Source organism: Asterias amurensis, chromosome 15 (assembly GCF_032118995.1).
Source record: "Asterias amurensis chromosome 15, ASM3211899v1".
NCBI classification, from domain to species: domain Eukaryota; kingdom Metazoa; phylum Echinodermata; class Asteroidea; order Forcipulatida; family Asteriidae; genus Asterias; species Asterias amurensis.
Window position 1 is genome coordinate 9,390,926 of NC_092662.1, and position 25,310 is coordinate 9,416,235.

The 25,310-nt window shown below is 38.5% G+C and overlaps 1 protein-coding gene across 2 annotated transcripts in view; it reads left to right on the forward strand.

Annotated features, from left to right (window-relative positions):
* LOC139948328 (complement C2-like) overlaps positions 1 to 25,310 on the forward strand; it is a 90,261-nt gene that overhangs the window by 26,404 nt on the left and 38,547 nt on the right. Inside the window, exons 2-8 of one of the 2 annotated variants that reach the window (XM_071946460.1) lie at positions 14,905 to 15,051; positions 18,801 to 18,875; positions 20,109 to 20,240; positions 22,087 to 22,155; positions 23,652 to 23,825; positions 24,108 to 24,317; positions 24,797 to 24,988. In XM_071946460.1, coding sequence (XP_071802561.1) covers positions 18,809 to 18,875; positions 20,109 to 20,240; positions 22,087 to 22,155; positions 23,652 to 23,825; positions 24,108 to 24,317; positions 24,797 to 24,988 — 844 coding nt within the window. In that variant the 5' untranslated portion in view covers positions 14,905 to 15,051; positions 18,801 to 18,808. The remainder of the gene's footprint in view (positions 1 to 14,904; positions 15,052 to 18,800; positions 18,876 to 20,108; positions 20,241 to 22,086; positions 22,156 to 23,651; positions 23,826 to 24,107; positions 24,318 to 24,796; positions 24,989 to 25,310) is intronic. The other variant, XM_071946459.1, reaches the window with a different exon arrangement.

A 25,310-nucleotide genomic window follows, 5' to 3' on the forward strand; every position in this document is an offset into this window, starting at 1 on the left:
CGGAGTTTTTAATGCCCTTTCCGATGATGTATTGATTGTAAAAATCCCTCATGTAGATCAGAAGTTATGATTTTTTGAAATAATAAACTTTGAATTAGTGTATCTCGTCAACTGATGACGTCATCGTGACGTAACAACTTTTTCATCATCTACTGGTTATTGTCTACCTGTGTGCAAAATTTCAACTTAATGCAAGCTTCGCAACTATGCTTTTTTTTGCGGACAATCGACAGCGAGAAGAATAAGAAAAACCAAAATAAAAAAAAAATAAAAAAAAAACGAACAAAATCAATGAGTTGTTCGGGCTGTTGCCCGAACACCTAAAAAAAAACGAACAAAATCAATGAGTTGTTCGGGCTGTTGCCAGAACACCTAAAAAAAAAAAAAAAACGAACAAAATCAATGAGTTGTTCGGGCTGTTGCCCGAACACCTAAAAAAAAAAAAAAAAAACCGAACAAAATCAAAGAGTTGTTCGGGCTGTTGCCCGAACACCTCAAAAAAAAACTAGAACTTAGTGTTTGTCCAAACAAACACGAGGTGTTCGGCTATCAATGGGGTCAGTGTTGTAGTCAACGCGAGAGATTTTGCATTGAATTAAGCTTTGAATTACTGTAACTTGACACCCGATGACGTCATGATGAAAAAAAATTTCATATTGTCTGGTTCAAGAGTTGGATTTATTCACTATAAAACTTCAACTGCCGGTTTGAACCAGAAGTAATAGTGCAAGATTTTATGTTTATTTGCATTAATACAAGAGTTACGATTTTATGAAACAATATTTGTCACAAGAGGGCGGTGTGTAAATTGACGACATCATCAAATATATATTTGAAAGGGCAGAGGTTCAATATTGTCATTTAATACATAGCATAAATTTTGTGAGTTCCCTTTCATCTTGGATGCAGATCTCGATAAGAGGCTTTCAAATACACACACAAATAATATCAAGTATGCCATTCACTATTAAAAGCTAATTTATTGTTTAATGAAAACTCATTCTTTATTGATTTAAATCACAAGTTCACACAAGCTATGTTGTTCAGGTTGACATTTTTAAGCTATAATTATTACAAATGTTCAAAGGATTTCAAATAAATTTGGATTCTCATTACGTATCGGTGGATGAACAATGGTTTTCATTACACTTGATGATGATAACCTTCAAATAAGTCAAGCATTGTGTAAGCTTTCAGTTGCAATTTATAAATGGCTTGCTTGATTTTTAAATATTGGTTACCGTACAGAACGTTTTGTTTATTTAGACTTGAGAAAAAATTAAACCTGAGAAGACACTAATTTGGAATAGTTATGCAATACAAAGGCACATCATAAACATGCAAGTCTAAGCCTCTTGTGAAGTTAGACTATTAAAAAAACAGAGTCAAATACTATTTCTACCTCCATGGCGCATCATACAGTGACTCGGCAGGGAAATAAGGAATGGAACATGACAGCAAGTGCCACAATTTTCACTTTAGACCACTGCAGTACTGGATGTGCTGTCTTCTGATGAAGAAAAAACAATAAACAGAGTATGACTTGATGAAAATTTCTTCAGACATTTTTTCATAACCTACCAAGTCTCAAAAAAAAAAAATCATATATTAAACACTATAAGAATCGTAGCACAATATTTTAAATGCATGAACAAATTTACAATAACTTATGTTTAGAATGTTTCTAAAATATGTAAATTTCTTTGAATAGAAAGTCTCACAGTATTAGTTACGCAAAGTCATGTTATCCATACCAACAAAAAATGCAATGAATTACAGGGAAAATGGGCTTAACCAGAAGTTTTATTTCAATTCATTTGGAAATGTTCTACCTTGCAAAATAATTTGTGTCATTTTGAACTTTCAATAAACAACTGTAAATTTACCTCTGTAAATTAAACAACTGTAAATTAAGACCATCCATAATCATGATTTTGGCCAGGTATAATCATAGTGGACAACTGACAGGAGCAGTGAAGACTGAAGATGGCTAATGACAGCTTCAACTCCTTTTTGTGTACCAGTCCTGACCCAGTCATCAGACTCTCATCCCGCCATCAGACTCTGTTCCATATGTTCCTTGATCACTGTACTAACTGGCAAAAAATAAATAAATTCAAGACTTAAAACATTTCAAGATTATAATTTAACTAGACATTAAGTGTTTGTGAACAAACACGAAGCTGTTCCGTGTTGTTTTGCTTGGATTATGTGCTTCATTGCCCAAGGAATATATAACTGAAAAAAGGTTTCAAAAAAGTTGTGTAGCTCTTGTTATAAAGTCTTACTTCCCGGTTGACACGTAAGTAAAGGTCAACATGGGCCCACAGCTACCAAAGATTAATCTGCAATGCCAAGGAGACTATAAAATCGGTTGTGTAGATTTTGATATATAGTCCCACTTCCGGTTGACCCAGAAGTAGAGGTCAACTTGGGGTCACAGTTTTCCAAAGCTAATATCTATTGCCTTAGAGTCTATAACTGAAGTTTGAACATTAGCTTTTTACTTTTTTAGATATGGGCTCACTTCCGGTTGACCCGGAAGTAAAGGTCAAAATGGGGTCAAAGTTGTTTCAAACTAATCGTGAATGCCCAAGGAGTCTATAACTGAACAAAAATTGATAATCTGTTGTATAGTTCTTGAGATATGGTCCCACTTCCGGTTGACCTGGAAGTAAGGGTCAACTTGAGGTCACGGTTTTTTAAAGTTAGTATTTTATGCCTAAGGAGTTTATAACTGAAAATATTTTGAAAATCTGCTGTATAGTTCTTGAGATATGGTCACTTCCGGTTGACGCGGAAGTAGAGGTCAACTTGAGGTCACAGTTTTTTCAAATTATCTCCAACCCCCCAAGCAGTCTTTAAAAATAAACAGTTGAAATGTCGGCCGTGAAGTTCTTGAGATATGATGCTGCAAAGATTTCCTAATTAATATGCAAATGAGGGTCACTGTTGGTTAATTAATAAAGAATTTTGATATGTTTTATGATAGGAATTAAGCTAAACATCCTAAAGCTTCCATTTGATATTATTTTACGTGTTTAAAAACACATCATTAATTTGTAGGATACTCCTTTATTTTCCTACTCCTGCCGATAGGGGGCACTCTTATGAGACGTTTCAATTGCACAATTTTTGCACGTTATCGTCTGTATCTGACTCTGTTTTTGTATGTGTACATCACAAAGCCCAAAACTGTAATAAAATGTCAAGCTACAATTTCCCCAATAGAACACGGCCCAGTTTTATGGCTCTGTCTGCTTCAACCAAACTCTGCCCATTTATTATACAACCACCATTCTTCGCTTACTGTTCAGGCGCTGAAATATCTGTGCAATTAGTTCAAAGCAAAGATTACATATGAAAAGCTTCCCCGCGCACAAACAAAAATATCCCTGCTAAGCTGTGAAATATGCAAGCTTGGAAAGCACACAAACAAAAGAAATCCCTGCTATAAGCAGTCTATTTCGCTTGAGGTAAGCGCAAAATTAAATTCTTCTGCAGAGCACTGAATCTTTTTCATTAAGCAAGTTCGCATCATGACTCGACTACTCGCACCTCAAACCTAACTACGACACTTGTCGACATAAAATACAGATTCTCAAGATTTGTGCCGGTATGTGCCGCGAGGGCAATATTAATTATGTTGCGAATGGGTGTGACTAGTGAATTTTACTACTCGACTAGTCGCACCTCAAACCTGACTACGACACTTGTCGAGATAAAATACGGTTTCTCAAGATTTGTACCGCTATATGTGCCGCGAGGGCAATATTAATTATGTTGCGAATGGGTGTGACTAGTGAAATTTACTACTCGACTAGTCGCACTTGAAACCTAACTCTGACACTTGTCGTGATTAAGCACGGATTCTCAAGATTTGTGCCGCTATGCCGCAAGGGCGATATAAATTATGTTGCGAATAGTAGTAAGCAACACAACTGGTTCACCAAACAGGTCGTCGGGACAAATTTTTAATTATGTTGCGAATGGGTGTGACTAGTGAAATTTACTACTCGACTAGCCGCACTTCAAACCTAACTATGACACTTGTCGAGAGAAAGTACGGATTCTCAAGATTTGTGCAGCTATGGCGCAAGGGCAATATTAATTTAAGCAACACAACTGGTTCACCAAACAGGTAGTCGGGACAAATTTTGTAGTCGATGTGTGGACACGATTATAACGGGAGTAGAGAAAAACAGTAGTCGCGACTCAAATAATAATTTGTAGTCGCGACTTTAACACCAAGCACACTAGTCGCCCCTGCCTACTTTTGTCTAAAGTAAACCACGGTTTTTCCTGTGAATGCAAATCAAATTTTTTAGTCACTGTTTTCGCAGTGAAAGTTTCGCAGGAGTTGAGCACAATTAGTCAACTGTAGCAAATTTTTTGATGCGAATTGTGACGTGAAGAACTCATTCCCTGCTAAGCTGTAAAATACGCTTAGCGTAAGCACAGTTCCCTGATTACGTAAGCGCTGCGATTCTTTCCTTTAAAAGCCATTGGCCCAGGACCAAACTACATATTAGCTTTTTAAACACAAAAGCAGCTTAACCATGCCTCATGTTCAAGTTGTGAATCCAGGTTCTGCTCAATTTCTGCACTTTTTGTAAAGCAAAATGTTTTCCCTGTTTATTATAAGCAGCTCTATAAAACTGAGCCACTCAACCACCAGAGAAACGTCACCATAATAAAATCTCTGCTTTTGTATTCCTGTCGAAGAGTTTTTGTTTGTCACGGTCTAATTTCCGAACGTAACGCGAAATATTGGAATTAGTTTAGGCAAATGGTCCCCGGCGCGAACAAGGTGACTTTACCCGTAAATAACTCCAAATCCCGGGGGTCTATTTTCGTCGTCCACGCTCGTCGCCTGAAATGAACCCGGTCCACGACGCACCATGCTCAGGCTTGTCAAATTTTGGGAACAAGTTTAGACTTGTGCTAGTCGGTAACCGTAAGAAATCTTTGTATATTGAACAAAAAAACGCAATAACACCGGTCGAAAATGGGATAAGGACTTGGTCAAGTTAACAATTTACAATTTTGACTATTCAAATCAAGTTTTACGCCGTACCCATGATCTTTGAAAAAACTTCCCCGGAAATACAGGTTTTTAAAAATAATTACACTGTTTCTATAAGTTCTGATGCTTTTAAAATGACCATCAATAAAATATATCTTAATCTAGAGCAGTTTTGGGAAGTGTACAGATGTAATTTAATTTTAATCGAATAAATTATGTTTCGGAAAGCTGGGTTTGTTTACACTTCAAGAGCCATTGTGTTTGTACACAGACACAAAACGTGCAATACATGACGTCATGGTGACGTCGTCCAGAATTTTATGTCGGAAATCACATTAACAGGACCTGACTAGTGTATAGCTGAAAAAAGTTTCAGGATTGGCGGTCTACTTTTTGAGATATGGTGTTAACTAGGTTTGCTAATTAAATATTCATAAGCTTAATTACGGCTTATTAATTAAAAAAAATTATATTTTTTTACGATAAGAATTAAGCTTATGTTCTAAGCTTCAATTTGGTATAATAAACTCACTCTTTCGTATTATGGTTTAGGAGATTAGGCTGCCACAAAAAAGTGTACAAACGCTATGGGATTTAGGGGAGAAACAAAGAATAACTAGACATTAAGTGTTTGTGAACAAACACGAAGCTGTTCCGTGTTGTTTTGCTTGGATTATGTGCTTCATTGCCCAAGGAATATATAACTGAAAAAAGGTTTCAAAAAAGTTGTGTAGCTCTTGTTATAAAGTCTTACTTCCCGGTTGACACGTAAGTAAAGGTCAACATGGGCTCACAGCTACCAAAGATTAATCTGCAATGCCAAGGAGACTATAAAATCGGTTGTGTAGATTTTGATATATAGTCCCACTTCCGGTTGACCCAGAAGTAGAGGTCAACTTGGGTCACAGTTTTCCAAAGCTAATATCTATTGCCTTAGAGTCTATAACTGAAGTTTGAACATTAGCTTTTTACTTTATTAGATATGGGCTCACTTCCGGTTGACCCGGAAGTAAAGGTCAACATGGGGTCAAAGTTGTTTCAAACTAATCGTGAATGCCCAAGGAGTCTATAACTGAACAAAAATTGATAATCTGTTGTATAGTTCTTGAGATATGGTCCCACTTCCGGTTGACATGGAAGTAGGGGTCAACTTGAGGTCACGGTTTTTTAAAATTAATATTTTATGCCGAAGGAGTTTATAACTGAAAATATTTTGAAAATCTGCTGTATAGTTCTTGAGATATGGTGACACTTCCGGTTGACGCGGAAGTAGAGGTCAACTTGAGGTCACAGTTTTTTCAAATTAATCTCCAACCCCCAAGCAGTGTTTAAGAACAAACAGTTGAAATGTCGGCCGTGAAGTTCTTGAGATATGATGCTGCAAAGATTTCCTAATCAATATGCAAATGAGGGTCACTGGTGGTTAATTAATAAAGAATTTTAATATGTTTTATGAGAGGAATTAAGCTAAACATCCTAAAGCTTCCATTTGATATTATTTTACGTGTTTAAAAACACATATTGTAGGATACTCCTTTATTTTCCTACTCCTGCCGATAGGGGGCGCTCTTATGAGACGTTTCAATTGCACGATTTGTGCACGGTAATGTCTGTATCTGACTCTGTATTTGTATGTGTACGTCGCAAAGTACAAAACTGTCATAAAATGTCAAGCTACAATTTCCCCTATAGAACACGGCCCAGTTTTATGGCTCTGTCTACTTCAACCAAACTCTGCCCATTTATTATACAACCACCATTCTTACTGTTCAGGCGCTGAAATATCTGTGCAATTAGTTCAAAGCAAAGATTACATATGAAAAGCTTCCCCGCGCACAAGCAAAAATATTCCTGCTAAGCTGTGAAATATGCAAGCTTGGAAAGCACACAAACAAAAGAAATCCCTGCTATAAGCAGTCTATTTCGCTTGACGTAAGCGCAAAATTAAATTCTTCTGCAGAGCACTGAATCTTTTTCATTAAGCTAGTTTGATCATGACTCGACTAGTCGCACCTCAAACCTAACTACGACACTTGTCGAGATAAAATACAGATTCTCAAGATTTGTGCCGCTATGTGCCGCAAAGGCAATATTAATTATGTTGCGAATGGGTGACTAGTGAATTTTACTACTCGACTAGTTGCACCTCAAACCTGACTACGACACTTGTCGAGATAAAATACGGATTCTCAAGATTTGTACCGCTATGTGCCGCGAGGGCAATATTAATTATGTTGCGAATGGGTGTGACTAGTGAAATTTACTACTCGACTAGTCGCACTTCAAACCTAACTACGACACTTGTCGTGATTAAGTATGGATTCTCAAGATTTGTGCCGCTATGCCGCAAGGGCGATATAAATTATGTTGCGAATAGTAGTAAGCAACACAACTGGTTCACCAAACAGGTCGTCGGGACAAATTTTTATTTATGTTGCGAATGGGTGTGACTAGTGAAATTTACTACTCGACTAGCCGCACTTCAAACCTAACTATGACACTTGTCGAGATAAAGTACGGATTCTCAAGATTTGTGCAGCTATGCCGCAAGGGCAATATTAATTTAAGAAACACAACTGGTTCACCAAACAGGTAGTCGGACAAATTTTGTAATCGATGTGTGGACAAGATTATCACGGGAGTAGAGAAAAACAGTAGTCGCGACTCAAATAATAATTTGTAGTCGCGACTTCAACACTAAAGCACACTAGTCGCCCCGCCTTCTTTTGTCTCAAGTAAAGCACGGTTTTTCCTGCGAATGCAAGTCAAATTTTTAAGTCACTGTTTTCGCAGTGAAAGTTTCGCAGGAGTTGAGCACAATTAGTCAACTGTAGCAAAACAAATTATGCGAATTGTGACGTGAAGAACACATTCCCCGCTAAGCTGTAAAACACGCTTAGCGTAAGCACAGTTCCCTGATTACGTAAGCGGTGCGATTTTTTCCTTTAAAAGCCATTGGCCCAGGAGCAAACTACATAATAGCTTTTTAAACACAAAAGCAGCTTAACCATGCCTCATGTTCAAGTTGTGAATCAAGATGTTCTGCTCAATTTCTGCAATTTTTGTAAAGCAAAGTGTTTTCCCTGTTTATTATAAGCAGCTCTAGAAAACTGAGCCACTCAACCACCAGAGAAACGTCACCATAATAAAATCTCTGCTTTTGTATTCCTGTCAAAGAGTTTTTGTTTGTCATGGTCTAATTTCCGAACGTAACGCGAAATATTGGAATTAGTTTAGGCAAATGGTCCCCGGCGCGAACAAGGTGACTTTACCCGTAAATAAATCAAAATCCCGGTCTATTTTCGTCGTCCACGTTCGTCGCCTGAAATGAACCCGGTCCACGACGCACCATGCTCAGGCTTGTCAAATTTTGGGAACAAGTTTAGACTTGTGCTAGTCGGTGACCGTAAGAAATCTTTGTATATTGAACAAAAAAACGCAATAACACCGGTCGAAACGGGATAAGGACTTGGTCAAGTCAACAATTTACAATTTTGACTATTCAAATCAAGTTTTACGCCGTACCCATGATCTTTGAAAAATCTTCCCCGGAAAAACAGGTTTTTAAAAATAGTTACACTGTTTCTATAAGTTCTGATGCTTTTAAAATGACCATCAATAAAATATATCTTAATCTAAAGCAGTTTTGGGAAGTGTACAACATGTAATTTAATTTTAATCGAATAAATTATGTTTCGGAAAGCTGGGTTTGTTTACACTTTAAGAGCCATTGTGTTTGTGCACAGACACAAAACGTGCATATATGACGTCATGGTGACGTCGTCCAGATTTTTATGTCGGAAATCACATTAACAGGACCTGACTAGTGTATAGCTGAAACAAAGTTTCAGGATTGGCGGTCTACTTTTTGAGATATGGTGTTAACTTGGTTTGCTAATTAAATATTCACAAGCTTAATTAAGGCTTATTAGTTAACAATTTTACATTTTTTTACGATAAGAATTAAGCTTATGTTCTAAGCTTCAATTTGGTATAATAAACTCACTCTTTCGTATTATGGTTTAGGAGATTAGGCTGCCGCAAAAACGTGTACAAACGCTATGGGATTTAGGGAGAAACAAATAATAATAATAATAATAATAATAATAATAATAATAATAATAATAATAATAATAATAATAATAATAATAATAAGAATAAGAATAAGAATAATAATAATAATAATAATAATAATAATAATAATAATAATAATAATAATAATAATAATAATAATAATAATAATAATAATAATAATAATAATAATAATAATAATAATAATAATAATAATAATAATAATAATAATAATAATAATAATAATAATAATAATAATAATAATAATAATAATAATAATAATAATAATAACAATAACAATAACAATAACAATAACAATAATAATAATAATAATAATAATAATAATAATAATAATAATAATAATAATAATAATAATAATAATAATAATAATTATAATAATAATAATAATAATAATAATAATAATAATAATAATAATAATAATAATAATAATAATAATAATAATAATAATAATAATAATAATAATAATAAAAATAATAAAAATCTCGACGAAAACAATACCTGTTCCGACGGACGGTCGGAACAGCTAATAATAATAACTAGACATTAAGTGTTTGTGAACAAACACGAAGCTGTTCCGTGATGTTTTGCTTGGATTATGTGCTTCATTGCCCAAGTAATCTATAACTGAAAAAAAAAGTTTCAAAAAAGTTGTGTAGCTCTTGATATTAGGTCACACTTCCCGGTTGACCCGCAAGTAAAGGTCAAAATGGGCCCACAGCTACCAAAGACTAATCTGCAATGCCAAGGAGTCTATAACTGAAAAAGTTAAAACAATCGGTTGTGAAGATCTTGATATATAGTCCCACTTCCGGTTGACCCAGAAGTAGAGGTCAACATAGGGTCACAGTTTTCCAAAGTTAATATTTATTGCCTTAGAGCCTATAACAGAAGTTTGAACATTGGCTTTGAACTTCTTGAGATATGGGCCCACTTCCGGTCGACCCGGAAGTAAAGGTCAACATGGGGTCAAATGTGTTTTAAACTAATCTTGAATGCCCAAGGAGTCTATAACTGAAAAAGTTTGAAAATCGGTTGTATATTTCTTGAGATATGGTCCCACTTCCGGTTGACCCGGAAGTAGAGGTCAACTTGAGGTCACGGTTTGTCAAAAGTAATATTTTATGCCTAAGGAGTTTATAACTGAAAAGAGTTTTAAAATCTGTTGTATAGTTCTTGAGATATGGTCCCACTTCCGGTCGACCCGGAAGTACGTGTCAACTTGAGGTCACGGTTTTTCAAAATTAATCTCCAATCACCACAGAGTCTTTAGCCACAAACAGTCTTAAAATCGGCTGTATACTTCTTGAGATATGGTGCTGCAAAGATTTTCTAATTTAATATGCAAATGAGGGTCATGTGGTTAATTAGTTACTAGTTGACTTTTTTCAAAAACAAATAAAAGATGCCAACATCACGACATCATCTTCTTAGACTCTCCCCGAGAGTCCTCAACCCATGTAGGTCCGCAGTGTGTTGCAAGAGCCATAGAGAAGTTTAAACTTTGCAATGCAAGTGACTGCACCCAGTTTATGAAGTACTACGTTGTACCCATGACGCCAAGAATCTAATTGATTAATTAATTAATAAACGAACATTGATTGCTTTTATGGACTGAAACAAATCTTATTAGAATCAGTGTATTTTTCTACACATAATATGATATTTAGGAAACTAACAGATAAATTATTTTGAAGTTATTGTGTTTTTGACCAGTTCAAAGTATAGATTTGAAGAGCCATTGTGTTTGTGCACAGACACAAAACGTGCATTACATGACGTCATGGTGACGTCGTCCGAAATTCCATGTCAGAAATCACCTTAACAGGACCTGACTAGTGTATAGCTGAAAAAATTTCAGGATCGGCGGTCTACTTTTTGAGATATGGTGTTAACTAGGTTTGCTAAATAAATATTCATAAGCTTAATTAAGGCTTATTAATAAAAAAAAAATTAGAATTTTTTTACGATAAGAATTAAGCTTATGTTCTAAGCTTCAATTTGGTATAATAAACTCACTCTTTCGTATTATGGTTTAGGAGATTAGGCTGCCGCAAAAACGTGTACAAACGCTATGGGATTTAGGGAGAAACAAAGAATAATAATAATAATAAAAATAATAAAAATCTCGACGAAAACAATACCTGTTCCGACGGACGGTCGGAACAGCTAAAAACAATAAAAATCTAGACGAAAACAATACCTGTTCCAACGGACGGTCGGAACAGCTAATAATAATAAAAACAATAAAAATCTAGACGAAAACAATACCTGTTCCGACGGACGGTCGGAACAGCTAATAAGTGGAAGGTGCCCATACTGCTTTGGAAGTGAATAACTTATCAATCTTAACCTTTGGGGAAACTTCATCGAAAGGTTGTAACAATTATGGCATCATAATTAATATTATTAATAGTTGATGGAACACATTCATCAAATCTGACCATTTTCTGACACTAGTGACAGAGCCAACAATTATACCAATCCCCCCTACTTGACACATTCATTTTGAAAAGTGATTATGTTGAAACGAAGCTCCCCGTTGTATTCACCGTGTCGCGCCGATAAACACTGCCGTGAGTGCCTGTCTGAAACGCCCTTGACAAGCCGATGTCATGTCCGTTCATATCATTCGGTGTATGATCAAAACATGACCAATGTCAATCCTTTTTCTGCTTGAATTTTCTCATATAATAAAAGTGATACGAATCACTGAAGCAGGTGGACATCTCAGTGAAACTAAGTCTTCAATTCTATAATCACCATAAAGCCACCAGAAGGGCGAAGAGGGAACAATTTGACGCCAAACATAGCACAGGTTGAGAGACACTCATTTCAGCAGCCTTGTGCCGCCATTGTTAAAAGTACGATGAACTGTGACATGTCAAACGTGCACAGAAGACACGCCACGACGCATGCAATGTGTAGGCACACGTTCGTACATGTGTATGTATACAGTTTCACTATCGGGCGTTGTCACTGTGGGTCAACTTAAACGTGCGCCTTTTCGACCTAAAGTAAAGGTCAAAATATTGTCATCTGCGTGCAAAAGTTTGAGCAGGCTTAACGTTCTACACCGTGATACAAAAAATAAACTAAAACAATAGGTAGTTTTTGAGATATGAATTTTTGAAATTTTCAACGTCCGATTTAAACCGGAAGTTAAGGTCAAATGGGGTCAAGTTTTGTAGTGGGTTTGTTGAACTTTTAACGACCTGTCCGATGATGTGTCGATTGTAAAAATCCAACATGCGGTTCACGAGTTATGATTTTTTACAAATATTAAACTTTGATTTATTGTAATTCCAAACCTGATGACGTCACCATGACATCATCAAGTTTGTGTTGTCTTGATATTGAGGTTCAAATGTCTGATGAGTTTCAATGTTCAGTTCAATTTCAATCTTGAGTTATGCTGTAAATAAGCCCAAAAGTGATGTTTTTCAAGAAACAAAACCAAAGGCAAACTTCGACCCAGGGTAACGACCCAGAAGTAAAGGTCATACGATTTTGAGGTTAACTTTTCAAAGTTGCCCATGTCTTGGTCTATCATATGCCCAAATTTAATTACTGTAGCTATAATATTCAGAGACATACAGGCATTGGCATGACGTCACTTTCTGACCTTAAATGGCTTGTAATTTGACACCTGATGACGTAATCATGACGTCACAACTTACTCAGCTTCTGCTAGTTATGTTCTAACTTCACATGAAGTTCCAAGTTGATCAAAGGTTTGCAAGTATGCGTTTGCTTGCCGACAAAGCCCACTGAGAAGAATAAGCAAAACTAAAAAAAAAAAAAAAAAAAAAAAAATAGATATAGTGTTTGTAGAAACAAACACTAGGTGTTCGGCTATTGTTGGGTCAGTGTTTGAATCGCTGCAAAAAGTGTTGCTAATAGCTCGTCAAATTGCAAAGAAATCAAAACCAAACAGTTTTCTCGATGTGTAATAATTGTATGGTAAAGCATCAAAAAGTGTACATTTCAACCTAAACGCCTTTAAATAATGCCTTTTCAAAGCATTTTACAGGCACTTCCGGTTTAAAAAGGTCAAAAGGTCGAGAGAAGGTCACCAATAGTACCCATTTTTGTGAAGTACGTGAGGCCCTTTCATATGATGTATAGATTGTCAAAATAGCTTTTGTGGTTGAGGAAATGTGAACTGATGAGTAATGACGACTGGAGAAGAGACTAACTAACCGGAAGGGAAATGTTTGTTGAAAAGCCTTGAAAACAGACTACGTACGTAAAGCCCTTTTATATGATGTATAGATTGTCATAATAGCTTTTGTGGTTGAGGAAATGTGAACTGATGAATAATGACGACTGGAGAAGAGACCAACTAACCGGAAGGGAAATGTTTGTTGAAAAGCCTTGAAAACAGACTACGTACGTAGAGCCTTTTCATATCATGTACAGATTGTCAAAATAGCTTTTGTGGTTTAGGACACAGGAACTATGCATAATGACGACTGGAGAAGAGACTAACTAACCGGAAGGGAAATGTTTGTTGAAAATGCCTTGAAAACAGACTAAAAACGAGGCTATTTATAGAAGAAAGAAAAAATTAAATACAAAAATAAACAGTACAAACAGGTCGCCACGTGGTCTCCCATCGAAATACTGACTGGGCCCGATTTTGCTTATCCTCAGTGACCGGACGAGAACCGGTGTTATCAACGCAGTATGGTCGTAGATAAAACTATTTAATTACTTTTGAAGAAAACTGACATTATGTTGAGAACGCCTTGAACGCAGACTAAAACGATCAAAACGTGGTGCAGAGCGTGACTATGCTCCTCAATGCACCGCATACTTACACGTGGTGACCGCAATGCACCGCATGCTTACACGTGGTGACAAAGTACGTGTACATGTAATCGTAAAACCTTTACGCGCAATCAATGGGGGAATTTTGTAGTTCTTTATACATGAATTTCAGAATTTTCAACCTCGATTTTGAACCAGAAGACAATATCAAAAAGGGGTCGTGTCTGCGAGGCGTTTACGGAGTTTTTAATGCCCTTTCCGATGATGTAACTGTTACAACTGGTAGCGCCTCCGGTTGCACCTCCACACAAGCTCCAGCAATTTCGTTGTATTTTTGTTGCCTAAGTAAACTTGGTGAATTCCATTACTTGTCCAGTTGACATTTGTCTGTCAGTGATCATCCTCGTTCATTAGTCGTGGAATTCTACGCCTCCATTTCTGCAAAATTCTGAGATTTTCATCCGGTTTCTCTCTTGGGATTCAGGCAAGCTCAGTAGTATAGCCCTTGCAGTGGTTTTGATCTCCTTTGTACTCCAACTACTGTCATATGCATGGCTGACTCTGCTTTGTTCTCCATTGTGCTGATGCTTTTCTTACCTGTAGTCATGGCTGCAACTACAACAAACTCCTACGGCAAAGCCGATCTACTGGAATTGTTTCCTCCAGTGAAAGCCAGGGTACCCCTGCATATCCACCACAGACTGAAAGAACTTGGAATTGGTGTGGCTAGACCGACGAAAAGGGGCCGCAGATCATGGTCTAAAAGGCAGAAACCAATTCCTTTTTTGTCTCGTTGTGACCAACCTTGTGAGTTTCACCCTGATTACCAGCCAAGTCATAACGGTGCTCATCTCACCAACCTTGTACATATACCACCTACTTCTTATACTGAGCAGAAAACGGTCCCTACAAAGTTCGGTTTATGGAATGCACGATCAATAAAACCTAAAATCACTGTCATGTGTGATCTCGTCATCTCTAATTCCATTGACATTTTCTGTATTACTGAAACATAGTTATCTGGAGATAATCGTGACCACCGTGCAGTCGCTGATCTGACTTCTACGTTACCTAACTACCAAGTTCATCACATCCCTCGTATAGACCGTGCCGGTGGTGGAGTTTGTGTACTTCTTCGAGAGAGCTTTGATGTTCATAGAAACGTAGGTAGATCATTTTAATCATTTGAACATATTGATTTATCCATCAACGCCCGCTCGAAAACTCCTCTTCGTCTCATTGTCATCTACCGGCCCCAGAGACTTGCTAGTGGCCGTTTGACAGGTCCAACTTTCTTCACTGAATTTTCTACCCTTTTAGAATCGGTTGTTTCTGAGCCAGGGTATGTTTTGATATCTGGGGACTTCAATTTCCATGTTGATGACCAAGCAAACCGCGAAGCTGCGATCTTTCTTGATCTCATCGACTCATTCAACCTCGAGCAGCATGTTACTGGTCCCACTCATCGTGACGGTCATACATTGGACCTCCTCTTAACTCGCTCAACAGATGACGCAATTTCTCATGTCAGCACTACGAACTACTTACCTTCCGATCACGCTGCCGTAAAATGCTTGCTTAACATTAATCGCCCGGATCATGTGAAAAGAGAGATCAGGCTACGTGAACTCCGCAAGATTGATATTGAGGCTTTTCGCCAAGATGTTCTAGCCTCACCAATATCTACAACTCCAGCCACTGACCTAGACTCTCTTGTTCATCAATATGATACAAGTCTGGGAGATCTTCTGGACAAGCATGCCCCTCAAATCTGGCGTACCATTTCATCATGCCCTCATGCTCCCTGGTACAATGAAGATATTCGCAAAGCAAAGAGACAACTGCGTAAGTGCGAACGCAGGTGGATGTCTCCCAGATTGATGGTTCACAAACAACTACTTAAAGAGCAGAGCTATCACTACAATCAACTTATAACCGAGACTAAATCGGAATATCACAGGAACCAACTGAAGGACTGTGACTCCCGCCAACTTTTTCGCAAGGTTGACAAATTATGCACACCAGCCTCTTCAAAAACCCTCCCGTCGGCCGATTTGTCATCTGAACCTCTTGTTGAACGTTTCTCTAAGTTCTTCGTCCAGAAAACGCGGAACATAACTACAGAACTTGACGAAACTCCTGAGCTCGTAGTTTCTAAACCAGTATTCGACTCATGCATGACTACCTTTCATCAGTTTGAACCACTTTCACAGAACTCAGTGAGAAACATCATTGCTGCTTCCCCCTCTTCTACATCCAGGCTTGATCCGATTCCCACATGGATTTTGAAGATGTGTTTAGACGAGCTCGTTCCTATCATCACGAATATCGTCAATCATTCTCTGCTGCATGGTCATTTCCCAGAAGCAATGAAACATGCCCACATCACTCCCTTGCTTAAGAAACCTAACCTGGACACAGAACAACTCAAGAACTACAGGCCCATTGCAAACCTGTCGTTTCTTTCAAAGACAATAGAACGTGCAGCCGCTGCCCAACTTCAAAATTACCTCACCGACAACAATCTTCATGGACACTTCCAGTCCGCTTACAGAAAACATCATAGTGTTGAGACTGCCCTTCTACGTGTTCAAAACGACCTACTCCTGGCAGCCGATAAGGGGCAAGAAGCTATTCTTGTCCTCCTTGATTATTCATCTGCCTTCGACACGATCGACCATAACATCATGCTTCAGCGTCTTACGAACAGATACGGCGTGTCCGGTCACGCTATCGGTTGGTTTGAATCCTATCTAGAAAATCGCACCCAGAGTGTCGTCATTAATGGTGCTCTTTCGAACCCTCAAGTGCCATTCTGCGGTGTTCCGCAAGGATCTATTTTGGGACCGTTTTGTTTCACTCTCTACACATCCCCCCTCGAAGACATCATCGAGGGCCATGATATCAATAGAATGTTGTACGCCGACGACACCCAGGTATACGTCATCACTAACGAGCAAGATCGCCCAACTACCATCTCACAGCTAGAACACTGCCTTAATGACGTACGAGCATGGTCTGTCGCCAACAAACTAAAATTGAATGAAGAGAAGACCGAGGTCATTCACATTACATCTCGCTTCAGAAGCTCTACCACACTTTCACCTATCTCAATAAGCAGTTTTCCAATAGAACCGGTTCAGAGAGTACGAGATCTCGGTGTCACTTTTCAGAACGATCTTCGAACGGACATCCATGTGAAAAATATCTGCAAATCCTCGTACCTCGCATTACACAAAATTGGACAAATTCGCAATCTTCTTGACAAATCCACCACGGAAAAACTGGTACACGCCTTCATTACATCCCGCCTTGATTTTTGTAATAGTCTTTTTCTCGGTCTACCTGACTCCGGAATCTCCAAACTTCAGCGAGTTCAGAACTCAGCAGCCAGATTGGTCACACGATCCAAAACCTGTGACCACATTTCACCTATTTTCTCGGACTTGCACTGGCTTCCGGTTAGACAACGGATTGCTTACAAAACCCTTCTTCTGACATACAGCTGTATCCATGGCCACGCACCTACATACTTGCAAGAACTTGTTCACAAATACCAGCCTTCTCGAAATCTCCACTCTCAATCACAATCTCTACTTGCCTGTTCATCCGCTTCTACTAAGTCTTACGGTCAGCGTGCATTTTCTACGTCTTCTCCTACTCTTTGGAACAAACTCCCCCGCAACATCAAAGACGCTAAAACTCTGGATAAATTCAACCGCCTTCTCAAAACTCACTTGTTAAACTCCAACTAGTTTTGTCTGTTTTTTCTTTCTGACTTTGTACAGCGCATTGGGACTCCGTGTGTAATGCGCTTTAAAAGAACGGTTTATTATTATTATTATTATTATTATTATTATTATTATTATTATTATTATTATTGTATTGATTGTAAAAATCCCTTATGTAGATCAAAAGTTATGGTTTTTTGAAATAATAAACTTTGAATTAGTGTATCTCGTCAACTGATGACGTCATCGTGACGTAACAACTTTTGCATCATCTACTGGTTATTGTCTACCTGTGTGCAAAGTTTCAACTTAATGCAAGCTTCGCCTCTATGCTTTTGCTTGCGGACAATCGACAGCGAGAGGAAGAAGAAAAACTAAAAAAAGAAAAAAACGAACAATAACAGAGTTGTTCGGGCTGTTACCCGAACACCTAAAAAAAAAAAAAAAAAAAACGAACAAAATCAAAGAGTTGTTCGGGCTGTTGCCCGAACACCTAAAAAAAACGGAAAAAAAACCGAACAAAATCAAAGAGTTGTTCGGGCTATTGCCCGAACAGCTAAAAAACCGAACAAAAACAATGAGTTGTTCGCGCTGTTGCACGAACACCTCAACAAAATCAAAGAGTTGTTCGGGCTGTTGCCCGAACACCTAAATAAGAGGTGTTCCGGGCTGTTGGCCCGAACACCTAATAACTGAAATAACTAGATCGGCCGCGCATACATACACGGGTTCTGGCATGGGTCCCGTGTGCATTTTCTGCGCGTCGGCTTTCGAACGTGAAATCGTTACCGCGTCCATGGCGAACCAAAAAAATGTCTACACAGGCAATGGCGCGTGTGTATTGTCGATTCAGACAATCGAACCTTATTGTCGATTCGGACTATCGAACCTTCTTGTCGATTCGGACTGTCGAACCTTATTGTCAATTCGGACTATCGAACCTTATTGTCAATTCGGACTACCGAACCTTCGGATTATTTAACCTTATCCTATTTTGGGACTAACAGGCCATTCGGACTATCGAACCTTCGGACTGTCGGACCTTCGAACTATTGAACCTTCGGACTAACGAACCTTCGGACTAACGGACCTTCGAACTATTGAACCTTCGGACCATCGAACCTTCGGACTATCGAGCGGTAACCGATAATACACTTGTTTCATTTTCTATTGATTAACAGGTTATATAATGAACATACTACATAAAGACTTGGTTGTTCTTGCTGTGGTTACCCTCTCAATATGTGCAAGCACAGGTAAGATTAATTTGCATATCGATCATACGGATAGGTCTACTTCCATTGTTCTTATACTCTGGAAGCTGGCACGTGCAAGGGGTCCCAAAACTGGTGAATGCTCTATATTCCGACACCCCTTTGTCCCGACACCCCCATATTCCGACACCCCTTTGTCCCGACACCCCCATATTCCGACACCCCTATGTTCCGACACCCCCATATTCCGACACCCCTATGTTCTAACACCCCCATATTCCGACACCCCTATGTTCCGACACCCCCATATTCCGACACCCCTTTGTTCCAACACCCCTATGTTCCGACACCCCCATATTCCGACACCCCCATATTCCGACACCCCTATATTCCGACACCTCTATATTCTGACAACCCGCACCAAAATTTTGTGTTGGACATTTCAGAGAAAACGGTGCGACTTATCACCGACTGCATAAACGTATCGGTAACCTGTCTTTATGTCGTCCCTCATGGGAGTTGAATTTATATAGAAGGTTTCATTCTTCCTTTTACCAATTTTGGCTTAAAAAGAAGAGGGCTGATTATTTAATGGGTATTTGTGGGGGTGGGGGTGGGAGGGGTAGGGCTTATTTATTATATCAACTGTGAACATATAGTTATGATTTTTTTTTAGGGGGGGCGGGCAACTACATGAAAGCAGTTACACATCGGCGAGATGGCGACAAGCAGGGGAAAGTTGGAACGGCTACGTATCTTGCCGAGTATTTTGCGAGCTTACTTGGGAAGTCATAACTGAAATGCAACAAATTCATGTGTGATTCGATAATCTTAGTTTGATTCCATCACTGTTTAAAAAGTAGTATAAATTCAACTTATGAATGGTCAAACTTATTCCTGGCCGAAATTCGCCGGGAAACCTGTAATACAAATAATATTGTGTTTTTATTATTGCTTATCAGAGTGATAATGTGCGAAAACAACTTGTCGGAGTATTGGGGTGTCAGAATATAGGGGTGTCGGAACACAGGGGTGTCGGAATATAGGGGTGTCTAAATATAGGGGTGTCGGAACATAAGGATGTCGTAAAATAGGCTGAGCTGTCGGAACATAGGGATGTCGGAACTTAGGGGTGTCGGAATATAGGTGTGTACCCCTGTACATTACTTTGATACGGTGTTGTGTGAACATGGGTATCACATGCACCCGCCCTGCTTTCTTATATATAATTGCTAAAGATTAACCTTTGATCTTTATCTTTGATGCAATTCTTAGACGGCATCGGCTGTCCCGAACCCGTGGTATACAGAGCACAGATTGAATTTAGCGACTCACCGGGAGAAGATGGCCTCTACCCATGGGATACCATTATTTCGGTACAGTGTAATATGGGTGCATCAATGAAAGGTAAAGTCTCCTGCAGCATCTTGTGACAAAGAAAATACGCACACAGACAAAATACCCCAGCTGTGATGACTATGTGTACGATTATAACTTTACGACATATTAATTGCATTAAAGGCAGTGGACACTATTGGTAATTACTCAAAATAATTATTGGCATAAAACCTTTCTTGGTGATAAGTAATGGGGAGAGGTTAATGGTATAAAACATTGTGAGAAACGGCTCACTCTGAAGTGCCATAGTTTTCGAGGACGTAATTTTCCATGAATTTGGTTTCGAGACCTCAGGTTTAGAACTTGAGGTCTCGAAATCAACCATCTAAACGCACACAACTTCGTGTGACAGGGTTGTTTTTTTCTTTCATTATTATCTCGCAACTTCGATGACCGATTGAGCAAAAATTTTCACAGGTTTGTTATTTTATGCATATGTCGAGATGCACCAACTGTGAAGGCTAGTCTTTGACAATTACCAATAGTGTCCACTGCCTTTAAGGCGCCGACAACAAAACAGTTTTCCGAAATAAACACTTACAGGCAGGCACTCCAGGGACGCTATTTGCAATAACTCAAAATAAAGGTTAGCATCAAAACGTGCTTGGTAACGAGCATTGGAGGGCAGTGTATAACATTGTGGCTGGAAAAGGCTCCCTTTGAAGTAACGTATAGTTTTTTAGCAATAAGTTATTTCCACCCAAATAATAAAAGTTTTCTGGCCTGAAGCCCTTTAGACCTATTAGGCATTGAAGCACACAAAGTTGCGAAACAAGGTTTTTTCTTTCATTATAATTCTCTTGCAACTTTGAGTTGATATTTTAATAGTATGCATATGATAGGATACACAAAATGAGAATTAGAGTCCAGTGCTTTTAAAGAGGAAACAGGGCACAACTCCATGCGAACTTGGAGCGGGGGCGGGCGACTGAAATAGCAGGACAACAACGACAACAAAGTATAATGAAGAAAATAATATACTTTCGATTAACATGGTATTGGAGAAAAGTTGTGTAATACGGATTGCTATAAAGACACTGGACGCCTTTGGTAAATTGTCAAAGACCAGCCTTCTCACTTGGTGTATCTCAACATATGCATGAAATAACAACCCTGTAAAAATTGAACTCAATTAGTCGTCGAAATTGCGCGAGAATGAAAGAAAAAACACCCTTGTCGTACAAGTTGTGTGCCTTCACCGAATTCAAATATTTTAGTGAGAAATAAATACTTTCTCAAAAACTACGTTACCTCAGAGGGAGCCACTTCTCACATTGTTTTCTCTCCATTGCTCGTTACCAAGTAAGTTTTTGTGCTAACAATTACTTTGAGCAATTACCAATACTAGTGTCCAGAGCCTCTAAGATACGGAACTTCGTCATCTTGACTTAGAACATGTCATCACGCGATGGTAGGCCTACTGCTTCATGAAGAGCTTATAAACGAGTGTGCATTCAGATTGGGCACATGAAAATACCCCAAAATAGAGGTCAAGCTGAGTCGAGAATGCAACGAACAAGAGAACAGTTTTGGGAATTACGTTCAGGATATTGCTTTTATGTTCCCCAAAACGTGTGGGGAACATCTTTCCAACATCTTCGAGGAGTAAATACCGTAAACTATTAGACCAAGGCACTTTATGCTCCCTTCGTGTACTGGGGCTTCAAGTAATTATCTTCACTGCCACATAGTGAGATGGTCTCACCATTCCAACTATTATAGTTACTGCAGGATATTGATTTTGTTTTGCTTACTTTATCTGATAGCCATTTTATTAATCAGACATAAAACACTTTAGGTTGGATTTGATGTATTCGTTCAAGCATTTATTTGTTTATCCTGTTTACCATCCAAGGAAATCGGTTTGTGAGGTGTTTGGAGACGGATACATGGGCTACCTTACCGACCTGCATACGTACAACAGGCAAGTGACTACTAAAATATTGACTAATAACTGGTCTATATACAAGTCGTTTTTAGAGGGAATTGGTCGGCTAATTAATGCCGTGAACGAAACGGCATTCCAGCTAGGATGTAATTGCATGTTTTTTAGTTTACGAGAGGATTGAGAGAACACGGCGCCGTGATAATCCAGGCCAGCTTGATAGAGGGCCGGGCAGCTTGAGGGCCCTGCTGAAAAAACTATTACCATTAGATGCTCTCTGGTGAACTAACGACAATTCAGAAGGGTATTATCTAGTTAGTTTTTACCAAGTTTATTGACAATTTACCCTTTTTTTAAATTCACATCTTAATATATTTATTTGTCTATAGGCAAAATATATGGTGAAGTGCGGCGTTCCCGGTGGCCGTTTCTTTCAGCCACCCTTTTTTCTTGTAAACCCAAACATGATACGGTTGAGTTATAGTAAAATTGCACGCAAAAGCTGAGTTCTCACATTTTTCGTCAACTAGGACAAGCTTTGCTCTTTTGGTTCTGAGCCCAACAAAATTAGTCTCTCCATCAGATTTTCTCACAGGTTTTAGGTAGATCCATGATGGAACATATAAAATATCCAAATAGTCGTATATTAAGTTTTCCACTTTTCCTGCATCTATATTTGTATATAACAGAGCAGCATCTTACAAATACTTTGCGGGGGGGCTAAAGTTGAAGATGATCAGGGGTCAAGCTTAAAGGAACGTTACAGAATTGGTAAGAAACAAAAATCGTGAAGATCACAGATTTACGTAAAACTTTCACGGTCTGCTAATGATGATGATAGTTGAAAACATTCCTTGAAATATTTCTGTCTGAAATGTCATATTTGATTAGAAAAAAAATAATCTAACTTCGCGTTTTGAGTTTATCGGTCCGTGAGCGTTTTATTCATTTTTACTTTGGCATCGATGCAATGCAAAATTCAAATGCAATCTCAAACTTCTACAGGTTTGTCAGTATATGTATATGGTGGATTACATAAAGTGCTTACACTACCAGCAACTGATTTGTTAGCAATACCAATTCTGCAATGTTCCTTTAAATAACAGGGAAGTTGTTCACACTCTTCAGGAAAACAAAACACATGAATGAACGATATAGGTCTACTTTGGTTATAGAAAAAGAAAACATACAATTTATACGTTATGTATGCAAATAAATCATAGGGCACTATCAAAGCCTTCCAGCTTAAATATGTCCTCGGAACAAACTAATTTGTTCTGTTCGCCAAGAAGTAGTGGATATTGCTTCCTCAAAATGTTATTTCTTTCCCTTGAAATTACATTTGTTTTGCCTTCAAATAATATTTTGACGGAACGAAATAAGTTTTAGTTATCTGTTCTATCACTTCCTTAACTTTCCAGTAAAAATATCTGTTAATAAAATGGTTTGTATTCCAGTAAAAATATCTGTTAATAAAATGGTTTGTACTCCAGTAAAAATATCTGTTAATAAAATGGTTTGTTTTCCTCCAACAGGAAACGTCAAATGCCCATTGCCACCCAAACCCTGGAACGGCCAAATTAAACGGGTTGGACGTCGCGGGGCACTAGTCAGCTGCAACCCAGGCTTTACACTGTACGGAAAAAGAAGGATTAGATGCGCAATGACAGCAACAGGGGTTTCGCAATGGCCACGCACACTGTGTCGAGGTAACCTTGCCTCCTTCAAAAATACACCTTTATATCTAATTTGGAAAAATTAGGAGAGGTCACGGAGTGAGGGGAATGGGATGAACTCAAGCTTTTATGTTGGATGAAAAGGAAAGAAGCATTTGTGGCAACACGCAAGGGGATAGATGTTGGCTTGTCCCCAAAACATGCCCCTCTCCTTTATCATTTTATAAACTTGAGTTGTCCCCTAAAAATGAGTTTAACTACCAGCTTACCATTAAGTACCATTGAGTACCAACGTGTTGTGTATGTTCATTGCAGCTAGGAACCGCTGCAACAACCCGGGTAACATAACGGATGGTGATTGGGAACTAGTCTCCGATGACGGAATGAGTAACAACATGAGTAGTCAGTTTAGTCCCAACACAATAATAAACGTTACATGCACGCCTGGTTTTGCACTGGTTGGGAACCCCCTCGTCTATTGTGGAATGGACGGAAGATGGAATTCCACCATACCAACATGTGAAGGTAAGCTTCCTCAAATGTAAGTTGTTTTCCCCTACATTGTTCTACATTATTGTTGCCGATTCTTTTAATAACCTTTTACAATTTCAACGAGTACGTGTCGTGGTCGAGCGGTTGGGAGCACCGAATTTAAACTCTGGTGTCTGATCAGCAGAGTGTGGGTTCGAATCCCCAGTCAAGACACTTGTGTCCTTAAGCAAGACACTGAGCCATTGCTTCATCCTTCGAATGGGACGTAAAGCCGTTGGTCCCATGTGTTGTGTAACTCATGTAAAATAACCCACTGCACCTGTCAAAAAGAGCAGGGGTTCCTTGGTGTTCCTGCTAAACCATTACATGGTGCTATGTAAAAAGGAGAAGACCTCATCATTCAAACTTAGTCCCATACCTTGCATAAAAACTGTATGTTTAAGCGCTTTGAGACGCCCTTCTGGTGCATAAAGCGCTATATAATTAATTCACAAGTTGTATCAACTTTGTAGAGATCCGATGTCCACCACTTGTTGAAAGTATTCCCCACGGAGGAAGTGAAATGATGAACAGGACATACAAGCAAGGAGAAATAGTTGACTACTTCTGTGATACTGGCTATCGGATCTTTGGCAAAACAACCAGGGTGTGTTCTCTGGACTCCTCTGAGGGAACATGGTCTCATCTTAATCCTGATTGTGAAGGTAAAACTATACCATCATCAGTAATCTGCAAAAATGAAATGAGAAACAACGTGATCAAACCATGTCCTGCATATAGATTTCAGTAATTGTCAAACACCACAATCACTAGAAATATTACATGTACATGTATATATAGCCTACTAATCTGAGCTTTTGAAAAGTTTGTAAAAAATTTTAAACAACATTTGACAATGTTTTTAATTGAAGAAAATTGACCTTAGAATTAATAATTTATGACATGTCACGAATAATACTTGACTAAAGACAGTGGACACTATTGGTAGTTGTCAAAGACCAGTCTTCCCACTTGGTGTATCTCAAC